General features: G+C 37.5%; 1 protein-coding gene across 5 annotated transcripts in view; it reads right to left on the minus strand.

Annotated features, from left to right (window-relative positions):
• The window catches only part of UCHL3 (ubiquitin C-terminal hydrolase L3), a 114,449-nt gene that overhangs the window by 44,361 nt on the left and 52,456 nt on the right, over nucleotides 1-17,632 (minus strand). Inside the window, exons 1-4 of one of the 5 annotated variants that reach the window (XM_059144342.1) lie at nucleotides 14,101-14,435; nucleotides 5,355-5,483; nucleotides 1,935-2,091; nucleotides 1,501-1,586 (exon numbers count right to left, since the gene is read on the minus strand). In XM_059144342.1, coding sequence (XP_059000325.1) covers nucleotides 1,501-1,586; nucleotides 1,935-2,091; nucleotides 5,355-5,483; nucleotides 14,101-14,142 — 414 coding nt within the window. In that variant the 5' untranslated portion in view covers nucleotides 14,143-14,435. Of the gene's footprint in view, nucleotides 1-1,500; nucleotides 1,587-1,934; nucleotides 2,092-5,354; nucleotides 5,484-14,100; nucleotides 14,436-17,632 lie in introns of those variants that run through there. The other 4 variants (XM_059144345.1, XM_059144343.1, XM_059144347.1 and 1 more) reach the window with 4 other exon arrangements.

Raw genomic sequence — 17,632 nt, forward strand, 5'->3', positions numbered from 1 at the left:
ACACTTTATTCAACTGGGACTAGAATAAAGTAAGCATCTCACAGATAGAGACGGAAAAAGCTTATCTCATCTGTTTCTCCAGGTTACATGCTCCTCTGCAGCTCTGGCTATAGTTATGCTTAATCATGCAGCTTCAGTCAGCAGTTTCAAATGGGGAGCAAAAAGCATGCACTTATCAGAAACTAGAGATTTTAGCTTTCTAAACTTAAAAAAAAAAAAAAAAGCCCTTACAATACCCACTATTAGCAAAGATGAAGAAAATAGGCAAAAGTAGTAAATTTGGGGTGAAATTACCTTTATGAATGGCAATTTGGCAGTAAGTGTCAAAGCCTTAAAAACATGCAAACTGTTGGATCCAGCAATTTCTGTTCTAGGAGTTGATTTACACGTAACTGTACATAAGTATATATAATTAAGGATATTTGCAAAGATTTCGCTACAATAATATACCTTGTAGTATTTTTTAAATGGTGAATAAAGAGGAAAAATATTAAATTTCCAACAATAATTTATTGGTGAAATAAAATACTGCTCAATGGAAAGCTATGCAGCCATTAAATGATGATGTCAAATATATACTTACTGGTATGTAATACGTTTGTGATAAGTTAAGTGAAAAAAGCAAGTTATAAAACAGTATTACAGTGTGATCAAATTTTTGTTTTAAAAAATTGTGTATATACATATATACTCCCTATAAAAAATATGACTAATGGTGGCTACCTGTCATTGGTGGGATTACTGGTGATTTTTATGTTGTTTATTGTACTTTTGTGGAAAATAAAGATATTTTATGAGATCTATAGGTTTTTTAAAGAAAAAAATTAAGATAATTGAAGTATATAAAAATGCTAAAACAACATAATCAAATCAATGACTTTACTGGGCACAAACTCTGTTCAAGTCATTTTTCTAGCCAAATAATCTGTATACCACACTGCTTCTAATTTTAGAGAATTTACCATCTACGTAATAGTGTTACTAAAAGGTAAAAAGAACCTCAAAAGAAAAATAGATTTCAAAGCCAATAAAATTTAAATGCCACTCTAAAACAATTCTACGAAATTGTACAATTATTTAAAAGTAGATTATGGCTTGTGTCTTCACACATGCAAAAACATTAATAAGAGCATAAGAGAACCAAAGTGTGGTCTAGAATCTACCATTAAACTTTTGCTTTTTCCATTGGTCTTCAGCCTTGTTTCAGATTCCCAGTGAAAAACAAATAGAGTATTGGCAGGCATATATATATTATAGGGAATGGTAAGCAATAGCCAATCATAAAACATTTTTAAAATTTGTCAATAAAACTTTTTTCTCTAATTCAGCTCTGGATGTAGAAAAGTGGCAATTTATCAATATTTATGGATATTTCAGGTAATGACACAACAAAACCGTAAGTGCTCAAAACTATAGTTTTAAGACAAACCCCCAAACAGAATCTACAATCCCACAAAACTTTGCCCATAACTGAGATTGAGACAGAAAGAAGGTACCGACGTCATAGTTCTCTAGATATCTGGCTCGTTCTTCAGGACTCATTGACACGGACTCCTCGAGGAATTTTTTCAAGGTTGATCCAGATTCTGAGAATTTTAAAAAAGATCAAATTGAGAAGGTTTGCTATCTCACTGATACATGAAAATACTAGAAGCATGTTAACTTTTTCAGGTAAAAACTTCTTCACTGGTAAATTGGGAATGTAAGAAAACTTGGATAAATGATAGAATTTTGTTTGTTCATGGGTCATATAAAAGAATGGGAAAGATTAGTATTTCTTCTACACAATACTTCCCACTATAAAAGAAAGGAGAGAGGAAAAGGTTTCCTTTAATACTTGAAAAGAGAGAACTATAGCACCACCTACTGCTCAATAGGTTAACTTTTAACTTGGGTGGGGGTGAGGGGATAAACAGTAATATAAAATCATTTACCAAAGTGCATCTTGTCTTTATTGTTGGCAATAGCATGGATCAGTCCAATTGTTCCACAGGCATTGCTGATTGTTTGCTTCATGAAATATACTGATGATGTAACATCTTGTCCTTGAGATTTTATTTTTTCCTCCTCTTCTGTTCTGAATACTTCATACTATTAAAAAAAAGTCAATAGTCTAAATATGAAAATAATACATTAAAAAGAAATCGAACATAGGGGCTCCTGGGTAGCTCAGTTGGTTAAGCGGCTGCCTTTGGCTCAGGTCATGATCCCAGGGTCCTGGGATTGAGTCCCACATCAGGCTCCCTGCTCTGTGGAGAGCCTGCTTCTCCCTCTCCCTCTGTCTGCCATTCTGCCTACTTGTGCTCTCTATCTCTCTGTCAAATAAAATCTTAAAAAAAAAAAAAAAAAGAAAATCAAACATAAAACGGGGGGCGCCTGGGTGGCTCAGTGGGTTAAGCTGCTGCCTTTGGCTCAGGTCATGATCTCAGGGCCCCACATCAGACTCTCTGCTCAGCAGGGAGCCTGCTTCCTCCTCTCTCTCTCTGTCTGCCTCTCTGCCTACTTGTAATCTCTCTCTGTAAAATAAATAATAAAATCTTAAAAAAAAAACATAAAACTGGGACACTTCTAACTATTCATCAATAGGGGTTTGGTTAACATACTATGGCATATCTTAATGGAATACTATAAAGCACTTACAAAGAACAAAATAGATTTACATATTCCAACTCAGAAATTTGTCCATGATTATACGGTGGTTCTAGGTCAATATATATTAATATGATTCTCATTTATGTTTTTAAAATATCTACTTTATAGGGGCACCTGGGTGACTCCTGATTTTGACTCAACTCATGGTCTAAAGGTCCATGAGAGGGAGCCCAGCGTCAGGCTCTGCACTAGGCAGAGCCTGGTTAGATTCTCTCTCTCCCTCTGCCCCTCCCCATCCACTCATGTGCATATGTGCATTCTCTCTCTCCGATAGATTACAAAAAAAAAAGGTTTAAGGTTTAAGGGGCGCCTGGGTAGCTCAGCCAATTAAGCACCTGCCTTGGGCTCAGGTCGTGATCTTGAGGTCCTGGGATAGAGCCCTGCATCAGACTCCCTGCTTACTGGGGAGTCTGTTTCTCTCTCCTTCTGCCGCTCCCCTCTGCTCACGCTCTCTTTCACTCTCTCTCTCTCTCTCTCCCTCTCACTCAAATAAATATTAAAAAGAAAAAAGAACACAGAAGCCGGAAACACTTCATATTCCTCAAATATCCACTAGATATCTTTTGAGTGACTTTAATATATCACTTATGAATGGAATAAGAATATACCAAATTGTAAGAGAGATCCTGAAGTGGTAGATGCCATTATATTCTCCACTTCAGTATTTGAGAATTTGTGTTCTTTCTAGCAGTAGGCACAATGAGCTTTTCAGTACTGGTGATCTACTAAATGAAGAGTCCAATTGATAAGGACAACAGGCTTTTTTAAAAATACTAAAGACCCACTAAATGAAGGAGACCAATCCAGTTTATTCTTTAACTTTAAAAAGTGAATTAAAAAATTTTAAAAATAAGAAGAAACTTTAAAAGAAAGATAGATCATTAAACTCAATGTTTTGGGAAATTTCCAATTCAGATCATAAACTCACATTTGTATCACACCAACTAAGAAATCCTAAGCTTTAAGCAGCTGTTTTCTTTTATTTTTATTGTTCCTTACAATTGGAGTAAGGGATAGCTATCCTGGGATAGCTATCTACTGGCTTATTTTAGTAATTAAAAAAAAATTAATTAATTACAATAAAGCTGGACTAAGAGTAAACTTAAGCGTCCTAATGCCTTCTCAAATTTCAGAATAATTACAGCCTTACCATTAAAACTAGTTCAGTCTAATAATGGATAATCAACAAGAAATTTCTAACTTTGAGTTCCTATATTATAAACAGCAAATATGAATAAAAATCCCTTCCTTAATTAATTTGTTTTATAGAACCTTAAGTAGAAAAGAGAAGTATTTCAGTATTTTTAATTTATATTGAATTGAGGCTAATTAGTTTTGGCATAAAGAAAATTATCCAGGAATTTCTAGGACTGAACAAAGCCTAATTCTTACTGACTGTGAGACCTGGCTCCATTCATTCCTGAAAAATAAGATGACCTGAGCATGTATTTACCAAGTCATCAATACTTCACTTCTCCCACATCTTTCCATTTACTTCCTCATTTTTCACAACTACTGACTTCATCCTGTTGTTTCTAAATTTAAAATAAAAATCAGAAAAAATCAGAAGGATATGAACTCAAAAGCTGTTTTAAAATGAACTTAAAAGGGGCGCCTGGGTGGTGCAGTGGGTTAGGCCTCTGGCTTTGGCTCGGGTTGTGGTCTCAGGGTCCTGGAATTGAGCCCCGCATCGGGTTCTCTGCTCAGTGGGGAGCCTGCTTCCCCTTCTCTCTCTACCTGCCTCTCTGACTACTTGTGATCTCTTTCTCTCTGTCAGATAAATAAGTAAAATCTTTAAAAAAATAAAATAAAATAAAATGAACTTAAAATTTCTGCCTCCATAATGCATATATCTAGACATTTTAGAAGAAAGGCCTGAAGTATGGAGGTATGAAATTAAATACAGAACCCTAAGAAAAGCTAATTATAATCCCCAACACATCCTAAATCTGCCAATTAAGCTGTATTTAAACTTAATGATTTCCAAACATACTGAGTTTATTCTGAAAATAATATAACCCCTGTCATTAGTTATACCTACCTCCTTAAAGACTTCTTTTTTACATATATTGGAAACAATTACATATTTTATATACTGAAATTGTGAATATTCTTTATTCATGCCTTCTCTAAGACAGATTTAAGATTATTCCAGTACCTTACATTTCTAAAGTAGATACAACAAAATGTGATTAAAAGTGATATCAAAACATGCTGAGGCAAACTAATCATATTTTATAAAAGAAGAAAACCAGTCAAGTTAAAATCTAACTCAGCGTAATCTTTAAAAAAAAAAAAAAAAGGGGGGGCGCCTGGGTGGCTCAGTGGGTTAAAGCCTCTGCCTTCGGCTCAGGTCATGGTCCCAGGGTCCTGAAATTGAGCCCCACATCGGGCTCTCTGCTCCATGGGGAGCCTGCTTCCTCCTCTCACTCTCTCTGCCTGCCTCTCTGCCTACTTGTGATCTCTGTCAAATAAATAAAATCTTTAAAAAAAAAAATCTAAATCAGCACTTCATTGTCAATCTATAAATCAAAATCTAAATATCATCTCTTTAATAAAATTAGGCCTTTAAGATGTCTTTTAGATTTCCTTAATTTTATATAAGGGAGTCATCTGTTCTTAAAGAAGAGCATGTTTTTAATTCAACATCGAAAGAGAACATTACATTTACCAGCAACTTTATTATCTTAGTCAACAATTACCTTTTCTGTAATAGGGAAGAGAAGTAACACTGCACACACCGGTCTTGGTACCATGCTAAGGAGTTCAGGATCCATTCCATATACATCAACAAACTGCCAGTTAGGATGTAGACCTAATTGTTTGAGAAACTGGTAAAAGGTGAAAATAAACAAAAATTGTAGTGTTAACAGAGAAATAATGAACATGTATTACTGAGTATCTAATACATAAAAGAGAATGAAAGGTACGATTATTAATGATGTTTGGTAAGAATGAAGTAAAGCAGGTTTTCCATGAACAGGGTGGGAGGAAATAGCAATATATTTATACTAATTAAGAAAAATTAAAATTTTGGGGCGCCTGGGTGGCTCAGTGGGTTAAAGCCTCTGCCTTCAGCTCAGGTCGTGATCCCAGGGTCCTGGGATTGAGTCTCACATCAGGCGCTCTGCTCAACAGGGAGCCTGCTTCCTCCTCTCTCTCTCTCTGCCTGCCTCTCTGCCTACTTGTGATCTCTGTCAAATAAATTAATAAAAATCTTAAAAAAAGAGAGAGAAAGAAACATTGAAATTTTATAATATATTAAGCAAAATTCTTTTTTTCAAAATCTATTACTTTGGGATTAAACATAATAAACCAGGACTTCACCAAACACTACAAATTAGTTTGGTTGATATGTTAAACTCATTCCCAATATATGATTTTTAAGGTGTATTTAAGTCCTAGCAAATAAAGAATTATATTAGATGATAAACACAGTTTATCCACTTACCAAAGATGATGCTTGAGGTTTAAGACAGACATTTATCACAAATTATATCAATGAGCAAAAAGTACATAAAGCCAAAAAAGCCCAGTGATTATATGAACACCAGAAAATCCTTGATATGAGAAGTAAACTATGGGCTTCCTGACCCCTACTATACAGTGAAACCTATTCAACTTCATTATCTCTCATACTTGGCAAAACAACTGTAACAAAAGATTAGTGATTTTTTAAACTCTTAAGATTTCATAGGAAAATAAAATGTCAGACCCTAATCTATTGCAGAGAGAAAAAATAATGAGAATGATGTCAATTTCACAGTGAAGTCTTAATAAGTATTTGTGTTGAATGAAGCTATTGATTTATAAAAGTAAACGATCACTGGGGCACCTAGGTGGCTCAAAGGATTAAAGCCTCTGCCTTCGGCTCAGGTTATGATCCCAAGGTCCTGGGATTGAGCCCCAAATTGGGCTCCCTGCTCAGCGGGGAGCCTACTTACTCCTCTCTCTGTGTCTGCCTTTCTGCCTACTTGTGATCTCTGTCTGTCAAGTAAATAAGCAAAATCTTAAAAATAAATAAATAAATAAAAGTAAACCATTACAAAATAAGGTTTATACAACAGAAAAAAAAGCAGACAGGAAAAAAATCATATTAAAAATGCATCACGGGACACCTGGTGGCTCAGTTGTTTGACATTGACTCTTCTTTTCAGCTCATGATCTCAGGATTATGAGACTGAACCCCATTTGGGGCTCCCCGCTGGGCGTGGAGACTGTTTAAGATTCTCCTTCTCTCTCTGCCCCTCCCCCTCTAAAAAGTGGGCCATTATATCTTACTTCAAGAATATAAATTAATGGGGTGCCTGAGTGGCTCAGTTCAGTTAAGCGTCCAATTCTTGATTTCAGCTCAGGTCATGATCTCAGCATTGTGAGATCAAGCCCCAAGTTGGGCGTTGCGCTGAGCATGGAGTCTGCTTAGGAGTCTCTCTCTCTCCCTTGCCCTCTGCCCCTTCCTCCCCTCTCTGAGCACTCTCTTTCTCTCTCTTTCTCTAATATATATATTAGAGAAAGAATATATATTTAAACAATGTTAGGTCAGTAGGTAACACGTGTATATATATGTGTATATATATATAAAACACATATTGTTAGGTCAATAGGTAACATATTGTCAAAAACATATTGACAATGTTAGATCAAAACATATATATATAATATGTGTGTGTATATATATATAGATATATATACACACATACCTATTGACCTAACATTGTCTAAAATTTGAAAATAAGACAGTGCCTTGGGTACTTCTCCCTGAAGAATGATCGCATGTACCTGGACTATCAGCTGAGATCTTGCAAAACCAACAGAAACAATGCCATGTTACATAAACCGTGCCATTCGTCTCATACAGTCAGGTTCTATAAGAAAAGGCCTTCCTAATTAAATAGCTAGTCAGTCTCCTTCTCTGCCTGGTGAAGAAACTCTAATTAATGATAATATGGTTGGTCAAAAATAAGGTCCTAGATACATTTAATAAGAAATATATGGAATTTAAAAAACATCTCTTGGTAGAATGTGCTCAACACCTAATTAAGTTAATCAAGTCACATGCCCTCCAACAGTCTGGGGTCACAAAAATCAATGCATTCCTTTATATTATACCTATTCTTCATCTGATTCCCCTCACTCCAAACTAATTTTCTCTCCATTCTCCACTTTCTCTAAAATTCTTAGTTGATGCCCTTCTCAAAATTCAGTTTTATGTAGAAACCAAAACAATTAAAACTGACAAAGTCAAGGGAAGGAACGGTGTCTTATTCATTTTTTTAATCCCATCCCCTAGCACTGTGCCTGGCTAAACCAAAGACACTAAAGTTTTACTTGTTGAACTGAAGATTATATCTCTATTTTAACAGATAATCTTGCCATCTCTATGTCTATATATGTCCATTAAGCTCTGGACATGTATTTAAAATATGTTCATTTTTATTTGTGTCATGTTAAATAGATGGAAAAAATATATTTGCCTAATCTAAAACCAGGCATTCATTTAATCAACTCAGAATAGTACCTGCCCAGTCTACAACCATACCATCCTGAACGCACCCCGATCTTGCCTGATCTCAGAAGCTAAGCAGCGTCATGCCTGGTTAGTACTTGGTTGGGAGAATACTACCTGCCCAGGATTGAGACCTCTAAAAGGAAAAGTATCATGAACCCCGATGAGAGGATTTAAATTATTTAATTTTATATACCCCAAAAAGTCATGCTGTCATAAAATTATAAAACAAGATGGTACACATAACAGAGTAATTTCACATCTGTGCCACAAACAGCAAGTAAGACTTAAATATTTTAGTGACAGTGTGGACAAGACTGGCCAATTTCTGTGAAGTAGAAGCCTTTTTCTCAACTGGCTCCACAGCAACCAAAGTTGTTAAGTATGAAAATACCAAGATCTAGGGCAGCAACTCTAGTGAGATTGGTAAGTAACAAACTGAGGAATGAACGACTAAATTAACATACAAAGGGCTAAATTTTAACTGGAATCACACTTTTTAAAACTTTTTACTCATATTACTAATCAAATGAGATTGATACAAAAAAAATTCCGTCATTATCAAGAATATTAGTTGCACCCTCTGACCAGATTTCTGTAAGATTCACATAGGAAGTCACCACACAAATAAAAAGAACAAAGGCAGCTATTAATAGTAACTACCTCTGGGAAGTTGAGAAAGGGTGAGGAAGAAGGCTTTTAACTTTCACCTCTTACTTTTTTTTTTAATCATGAAGCTGTCCTACATTGATTATTAAGACAAAAACAAAACCTGCGTTTAAAATTACCCTATGCAAATAGAGAAAGACTGAATGGAAATTCTCTAAAATATTGACTGCAGTTAGCTTGGGTGGTGTGAATTCAACTTTTATTTTCCAGTTTTTAAAAAATGTGTTATTTTCACAATAGGTATATATAGTTTGTAAGTTACAAAAAGCTATAGAACTGACACACATATGTATTTTAGTTAAATTTACAAAACTGGGAGAAAACTCAAAATAACAATCTTAAAACTACTCCAAAATAAATCTCTCCAGACTGCCCACAGAGTATTCTTTATATGCATTTGCAAAGCCATCTCTACACAATTAGAAGCATCCAGTTTGCATCGAGCAGGCTAAATGGTATTATAACCTCGAATACCATATTTTTGGCTTTTCTAAACATTGGATAATAAAATAACAAAATTCTGACTGATAAGCTCACTAAACTTTCAGAATGCCATTAAAATTTTGGCCAGTCAAGAAAAATGAGAAGGGGTACTTTAGGAGCACCTGGCTGGCTCAGTCAGTTAAGTGTCTGACTTCAGCTCAGGTCATGATCTCAGGATCCTGGGATGGAGCCCTGTGTCTGGCTCCCTGCTAACAGGGAGTCTGCTTGTCTCTCTCACTCTGTCCCTCCCCCTGCTCCTCGTGCATGCTCTCTCATGATCCTTAGGTCACTTATTTTTTTTATTCTATGGTCCAATGATAAAATTTTCCACCAAATAAATTTAAAATTATTTTTAAATATTTTTAAAAGCTATCATGTATCAGAAACCACGCTAAAGGCTTTAAGTCCTTCACCATTATTGCAACAGGCAAGGTAGCTTTTATTAAATCCTTTTACCAGTTGAGAACATGGAGTCTGAGAGTTTACATGATTTTTTAAGCACACACTACCAGAACCCACATGCAGAGCTCTGGATGCTCTCATCCCTATTTACTTTTCTAGCCTCGTTTTTTACTGTCTGAAGTCTCTTTTTCTGTATCTTGTTCTCTAACTTTAGCTACAAAGTCTACATTCTCAAAGGGTCTATAACCACCTCTACTCTCCAGGTTTTTGCACACAAGTTAGATTTCTCTACATGAAAAATTGTTACCTTCTACCCCTAATTTATAGGGAATTCTTCCTCCTTTTAGGTGACAAATAATAAAAACTCTGATTTTAGAAATTTAAGAAAATAGAAAAATAATATTCACTTTCCTTTTAAATTTGTTCTAAAGCCACTTTCTCCAGTCTTTAACGGCCTGCTCATGGCAACAACAGATTCTGCCTTATTACTAAATTGTTAATGATTTAGGTTCTAACGGAAATTTTACTTATTTAGTACTTGCTTGACATTACTACTAATAAACATGTATTAGTAATAATGGCTAGATGCAGAAATAGGAGAAATGAGTTAAATGAGAATAATTTTTTCTATCACTTAACTGATTTTATTCCAGGTAAGTCTTACCTGCAACATGACAAAATATCCTTAAAAGGGAATAACAGCATATTAATCAATAAGAAAAATCATTGCTTACCATATCTACAGAGACACATGGTTACTAGTTAGTATCTGACATTTAATAATGTTCTCCATATAGTAAATATGGATTGATCATTCTTCTACAAACTAGGTACCATTAAAACATAAAATAGTACTTGCTCAAATTAAGAGTACAATAATATGCAACTATCAAACTGTAACAAGTAAAAGGCCTAAGATTCCTTTAAGTTAGGGAAATAGGGAGTCTGGGGATAGATGCTATTGGGGTGTATCTATGGTTTAATTTATTAATTCTCCAAATTCTAAGTCAGTTATTAAATTTATATTCCTTTTCTACCCTCAGTTTTGTCACTAATATATAGACAATAAAGAAAAAAAACACAAAAATTTGGTTAGAACTAATCACTTCTTAGATATCTGGCCATTCTTCCCTAAAAGCATATTACTTCTTTAAAACAAATTGAACCATATCAAAGCAAGCCAGAAATAGGAAAGAATCATACACTAAAATAACATCTTTTCCCTGTTTATGTCACCTCAGAATGGTCTCCTGTCACCATCCAACCTATTATGTTTCTCCTAATGGAGAAACAGTATCCTATTAATTTTTTTCATTGTACTTAAAACAATTGCTAATTGTTTGCTTACTTGTTTATTGTCTATCTTCACACTGAAATGAAAAACAGAAAACCATGAATATTTTAATCACCAGAATAACCAGCTCCCTCTTATAAAAGATATTATTTCTATTATATGAATATTATAAAAGGTATTATTATTTATAATATATTATGTGAATAATATTATTAATTAATTGAAAAAGTACATTTTGGTCTTGGGGGTTTTTTAGTGAATGCATTTTATAGTTTATTACGATTACCTAGGAAAAGTCCAGTAGCGGCTGGATCGCATCACAGCTGAATAAATTTATATCTTATTAACAAATAACATTATAATCTAAAAAATAGTTTTGTTCATTAGCCTGTTTTATGGTTGGTTAATTACACTGATTGACTTTGGAATGATGAACTAGCTTTGCAATACCTGCATAAACTTCTTAGTCTTGAAATATTAACCTTTTCACACATTGCTACATTCTCTTTGCTAACATTTTGTTGAAGATTTTTAGATCCCATGAGGGATACTGGTCTGCAGTTACTCATATTATGGCTTATCCAGTAATGCTGGCCATTAAAATGAATTCCTAAGTTTCCCTCTTTCTTCTATGTTTATGTAGAATTGGTATTATTTCTTCCTTAAATAATCTTCTCAAGGGATGCAGAAAAGTCGTCTGAGAAAATCAAACACGGATTCATGGTAATAACTCTCAGCAAACTAGGAAAAAAAGTAAATTTCTCTGAGAAAAAGTATTTACTGACACCCTACAATTAATATACCAAATGATGAAAAATCAAATGTTTTCCACCCAAGGTCTGGTACAAGACAAGCATGTCCTCTCTTTCCATTCTAGTCAACTTTGTACTGAAGGTCCCAACTAGTGGAATAAGAAATATTAAAGTACACAGATTGAAAAAGAAGAAATAAAAAGGTCTATTCCCAGACAATATGATGGTCTATATAGAATGCCCCAAAACATTCATAAAAAAGCCACCAGAATAAGTGAATTTAGCAAGGTAGTAGGATATAAGTCAACATACATAAATCAACCACATCTCTATACATAACAATTAGAAATTAAAAATTTTAAAACAATATCATTTACAACAGTACTGAAAATCATTAATATTCAAGTATATATCTTATAAAATATATGCAAGACTTAAATGCTAAAACTATAAAACACTGTTGAATGAAATGAAAGACCCAAGTAAATGATGAGATATATATTATCTTGGGCTTCCTGACCCCTACTATACAGTGAAACCTATTCAACTTCATTATCTCTCATACTTGGCAAAACAACTGTAACAAAAGATTACTTTTACTTGGGTCTTATCCAAGTAAATGATGGGTTACAAGACTCAATATTTTTAGGATGTTAATTTTTTCCCCAAATTAAATCTATATACTTAGACACACATTCACCATCACAATCACAATTTTTTTGTAGAACTTGACAAGATGATTCAAATTTATATGCTAAGACAAAGGAACTAAAATAACCAAAAACAATTTCAAAAATGAACAAAGTAGGAGGATACTCGCCATTTGAGTTCAAGATTTACTACAAAACTATAGTAATCAAAACAGTGTGGTATTGAGAAAAGAACCGACACACAGATAAATGGAAAAGAACAGTCTACATGTATGGTAAATTAATTTTTCACAAAAGGTGTAAATATCATTTTGGATTAAGTCAAAAAAAATACCTCCTTCCTCTGGCTCTAAATCAGAAGTTGCAAATACTGATTTTTTTTCAGGCCCCCAATTTGTTTTACAAAAGGGTCAAAATGTTTCAAGGAAAAAATGAACAGCAAATTTCAAAGGTGGAAAACTAAAGAAAATGTACATGATAATGGGCAGGGAATGCCACCTAAAGAGTAATATAAACGATATATGCTGGTTTTCAGTTTTGCATGTTTCTAGGTTACTAAAGAGACAAGAGTTTGGAGTCATTCCGAAAGCATAAAATAAACTGCATAAGATGAAGGATTTGGTCTCAACATTAAGATAAAGCATTTCTATCTACTTTTGGTATATAAGAAATTTTTGAAAGGTTTCTACAAGGTTTGAAAACCAAAAATCAATTACGTACATGATGAATCATTATTCTTTGGTGATGAAAAGAGAAGATCATGTTGGGGGTGGGGGAGTATATCATATAATAAAGTAAGAAGGCAGTAAAAAGTCAATGAGCTGTTGAGAATGAAAAACAGGTTAAGACAAAATACACCTGAGCAAATCAAAAGTTTATATACCGGGTATCACTTATTGTTCTTTTAAGGAGCGGCTGTGAGATGTTCCCTTTTCCCTTCCCAAACCTGAACCTTCCATACCCTCTAGAGGACTGTTCAAGGGCTGGCAGGTGGGCAAAGAATGGCGTGGGTTTCCATTAGTGCGCTTTCTGTGGTATCAAAGCAAAACTGAATTCCAGTTTTAAGAGACTGGAAGAGAAAGGGGGCGTGGCGGGGAAGAGAAGGGACTTGATGGAGCAAGAGAAGATGATTGGAAGATGATTTCATAGTGCAGGCGGTGGATGAAATTACAAGGACTGGGTGGGCGAGTTTACAAAGCTTGGAGTCAGGTAGTGTAGACAAATTAGTCACCCAGAAGGTCCAAGGGTTGGGAAATGATGGAATCGGCACGAGTAAAACGAAGAGGGAGGAGGTATGGGAATACAGGGTCAACACGCCACAAGCCTCAGACCCGGAGACCCCAGGAAACGCGATGACTGGGCAATGGGACCAGAGGAGGGGCTGAGACAGCGGGGAGCATCTCCAGGAGCCAGGTGGGAGGCACACGCCGTAGAGGGGGCACACTCGTCAGAAGCAGAGCAAGAGGGGCCCTCACGGAATCTAATTCCAGATTCCTAGTGAGCGCCGAGATGCAGGCGGGCAGGGAGGGCTCCGGGGTCGCGAGCGGCAGACACCTCACTCACCTGGTTGGTGACCTGAAAATGAAACAGAGAACACAATTTATAGAAACAAACTGCTCCCGACTAGCCGCGGCGGCCCGCTTCCCTCGACCCCTGCCCGCGGCCTCGGGCCCAGATCCGAGCCGCGCTCACCTCGGGATTGGCCTCCAGCGGCAGCCAGCGCTGACCCTCCATCGCCGCTGCGCCCGGCGCCTCTCCAGGTCTGACAGCCGCCGCCGTCGCAGCCGCCGCCGCTTCCGCCCCCGCGCTTCTTGACCTGGGACCGTCTAACCCTCCGCCCCCACCCCGGGAGGGGGGCTGAAGAACGAAGCGGAGCTTGGCAACACTCTAGCCCCTTTCTTGCTCTCTGCAGAGCCACACTCAAGCCTTACAAATTAAGATACAATCGGAGAGGAGAAGAGAAGCCACCTCCCTACTACCCAAGGAAAAAGAACCTGAATCCACAGCCAGCTCCCCTCTCACTTGGACTGTTCCTATCCAAGGCAGGCGCTCGCGCGCTACGCATGCGCCATGCAAGGGCCGGGGACCGCATGTTCGCCCGCGCCCTCCCATTCCTGCAGCTTCATCTGGAGGCGCTAGGGGGCGCCCGAGAGGCGAGACGGGACTGCCACCCACACATCAAGACCCCTGAAGGCCAGGATGCCCAGGAGTCCTGTCCCAAAAGCTCTTTTGTCACAGTGCAGTTGATATATTGGCCTTTTCTAATGTTGTAGAATGGGGCAGGGGTAAGGGACGGAGGGTGTGGGGGGAAGGACTGTGCCCTCTGAATACCTATTCAGTTACGTCTAAAAAAAAAAAAAAAATGCCAAGCATCAGTTAAGAATCAGACTGCATTCACCATAGGGTAGAAGAGGTGGACAGAAGAATGAAAAATCACAGTGAAGTATGATACATATGTGATAGTGGTAGCATGAGGCATAGAACTGCAGAGATGTGCAGCTAGATGGGGGAGAGTATGTCCAGAGGCTTCCAGCAGAAGGTAAACAGATGGAGTGAACTTTTTAAAAAGATTTTATTTATTTACTTGACAGAGATCACAAGTAGGCAGCGAGGAAGGCGGGGGGGGGGGGGGGCACCGAGCAGAGAGCCCAGTGCGGGGGGGGGGGGGGGGCGGTACTTGGATCCCAGGACCCTGAGATCGTGACCTGAGCCGAAGGCAGAGGCTTAAACCTACTGAGCCACCCAGGAGCTCCTGGAGTGAACTCTTGGGCACCTGAGTGGCTCGGTAGGTTAAAGCCTCTGCCTTTGGCTCAGGTCATGATCCCAGGGTCCTGGAATCGAGCTCCGCATCTGGCTCTCAGCTCCACGGGGAGCCTGCTTCCTCTTCTCTCTCTGCCTGCCTCTCTGCCTACTTGAGATCTCTGTCTGTCAAATAAATAAATAAAAATCTTTAAAAAAAAAAAAAAAAAAAGACATAGTGAACTCTTAAGACTTTAGCCAAGCAGAGAGGAGGATGCTCTGAAGAAGGGAAAGTATGCACTGTGGCTGTAGACCCAGAAAGACTGAAGGGCTGAGGTTAGAGGTGATGCTGGAGAGGTAAGAAGGGACAAGCCCATCCGGACATCCGGGCTTCATTCTGAAAACAGCAAGGAACCATGGAAGGATTTTACACAGGATTTTCATCTCTCTCCTCCACCAATCTGTAAATTCCATGAGGTCTGCAGGAGTGTCTTTTTAAATTCTTCACATTGTTTCCCTAAAGCCTCACCCAGTGTCTGATACATAGTAGATGCTCAATAAATACTTGAGGAACGAATAGAATCATCAGATATGCTGAAATATTGTCAATATTGTAGGATATGTGTAAGAGTGAAATGTTGAGAGAATTAAGGCAATAACCATGGAGACGGAGAGGTAGGCACAGATTAAAGAGAAACTGCTTTAAGGAGGTATCCCTTTGATGAGCAGGAATTGTTAATGGTAACCATAGATTTGATCTGGGGTCCAGTGCATACTGCTACTCTGCACCCAATAGAGGGCATTCCAGGAGAGGAGAATTTAGATGTGAGAAAAAGAGGGACCCCTAGGTGGCTCAGTCAGTTAAGTGACTGCCTTTGGCTCAGGTCATGATTCTAGGTCCTAGAATTGAGTCCAGTGTCAGGCTCCTCGCTCATTGGGGAGCCTGTTTTTCCCTGCCTTTTCTACTTGCTCTCCCTGCCTGCTTGGGTTCTCTCTCTTTCTCTGACAAATAAATAAATAAAATTTCAAAAAAAAAAAAGTGGGAAAAAGGTAATTTTATTATACTGAGTTTGTCTTTCTTGAGGAATGTCCAGCTCTCCCATTCATGTCCTTCTGGCCACAGTTTTTTGACCTCCAAGGAATTTTCAATCTTTTGACTCCTTTCTCTCCTTATCTATCTGATAGATTGCTGTTATACCTACCCATAAGTGACTTGGTAAATCTGAAATGTCCAGCTAATGATAAGCAGTCATTGTTGCATAATACTGAGTTGTATGGCCAGGCTTTCAGCAGCGTGCCAGGGGCTGCTTTCCAAATGACAGACTATCAGAGAATGGCCTTGCTCCAGAACCTTGAGGCTCTGCACTGTGATTCTCTTGTTAGGATTACCTAAGACTCCACATAGCATCCTTACTGACCGTGGGCCGCTATAGTATCATCAGATCTGCTGAGACATAGGGCCAAACTGTGAGCAGCTTGCATTTCAGCATAGACTTTCTACAGAGCACTATCTTGCTCAGGGACCCACTCAAACTGGCAGCCATCCATGTTGCCCAATAAATGTGTTGCAGCTATATTTTCAAGTGTGGCATATGCTGCTCTCAGAAAGCCAGAGAGGCTCAAGTCCTCTGCCTCTTCCCTATTAATCGGAATTGCAAGATGAGGTAAATTATTCCTCACCTTAGAGAGGCTGTCCCAGTATGCCCCCAGACTCATAAATACTCATACAAATATTATGTAATAGGCCCCTAATCTTTGTAAGGTTTAACTTCCACACTCTGGCATGAATATACCCATCATCCTATTGAAGGCAGCACTTTTCAAACTTGAATGTGCATACAAACATCTGGGGAATCTGAAATGCAGATTTTGATTCAGTAAGTCTGAGGTGGAACTCCTGGATTCTGCATTATTGGCCCCAACTTTTTTAACCCTCCTTTTCACCTACATCTTTTGCTATAGAACTTTGAACTTTTTCCCCAGTAAGGGGCAAAGCAGTGTTGATCCTTGTTTTTCATGGATTCTGCATTTTGAATTTGCCTACTTGCTAACATTATTTGTAACCCCCAAATTCATACTCACGTCACGTCCACCGTCATTTGCAGACATGCACAGTGGCAAAAAAAAAAAAAAAAAAAAAAAAAAAAAAAACACTTGAGTTCCCAGCTGAGGTTGAGCAGGCAATATTCTTCCTTCTTGTTTCAGGTCTCATACTAGAAACAAATGTCCTTTTTACAATTTTTTAATGCCACATTTTGTTTTTGCATTTTTGCTTGTTGATGATTCCAGAGTATATATGGCCCCAAGCATTGTGCAAATGTTCTGCCCGGTGTTCCAAACACAAGAATACTGTGACGTGCCTTACACAGAAAATACATGTGTTAAGTAAGTTCCTTCAAGCATGAGTTATGGTATTGTTGGTCAGAAGTTTAATGTTAATGAGTCAACAATATATATTAAGTGAGGTGTCTCTAAACAGAAACAC

This window comes from Mustela lutreola, chromosome 13 (genome assembly GCF_030435805.1).
Source record: "Mustela lutreola isolate mMusLut2 chromosome 13, mMusLut2.pri, whole genome shotgun sequence".
In the NCBI taxonomy this organism is placed as follows: domain Eukaryota; kingdom Metazoa; phylum Chordata; class Mammalia; order Carnivora; family Mustelidae; genus Mustela; species Mustela lutreola.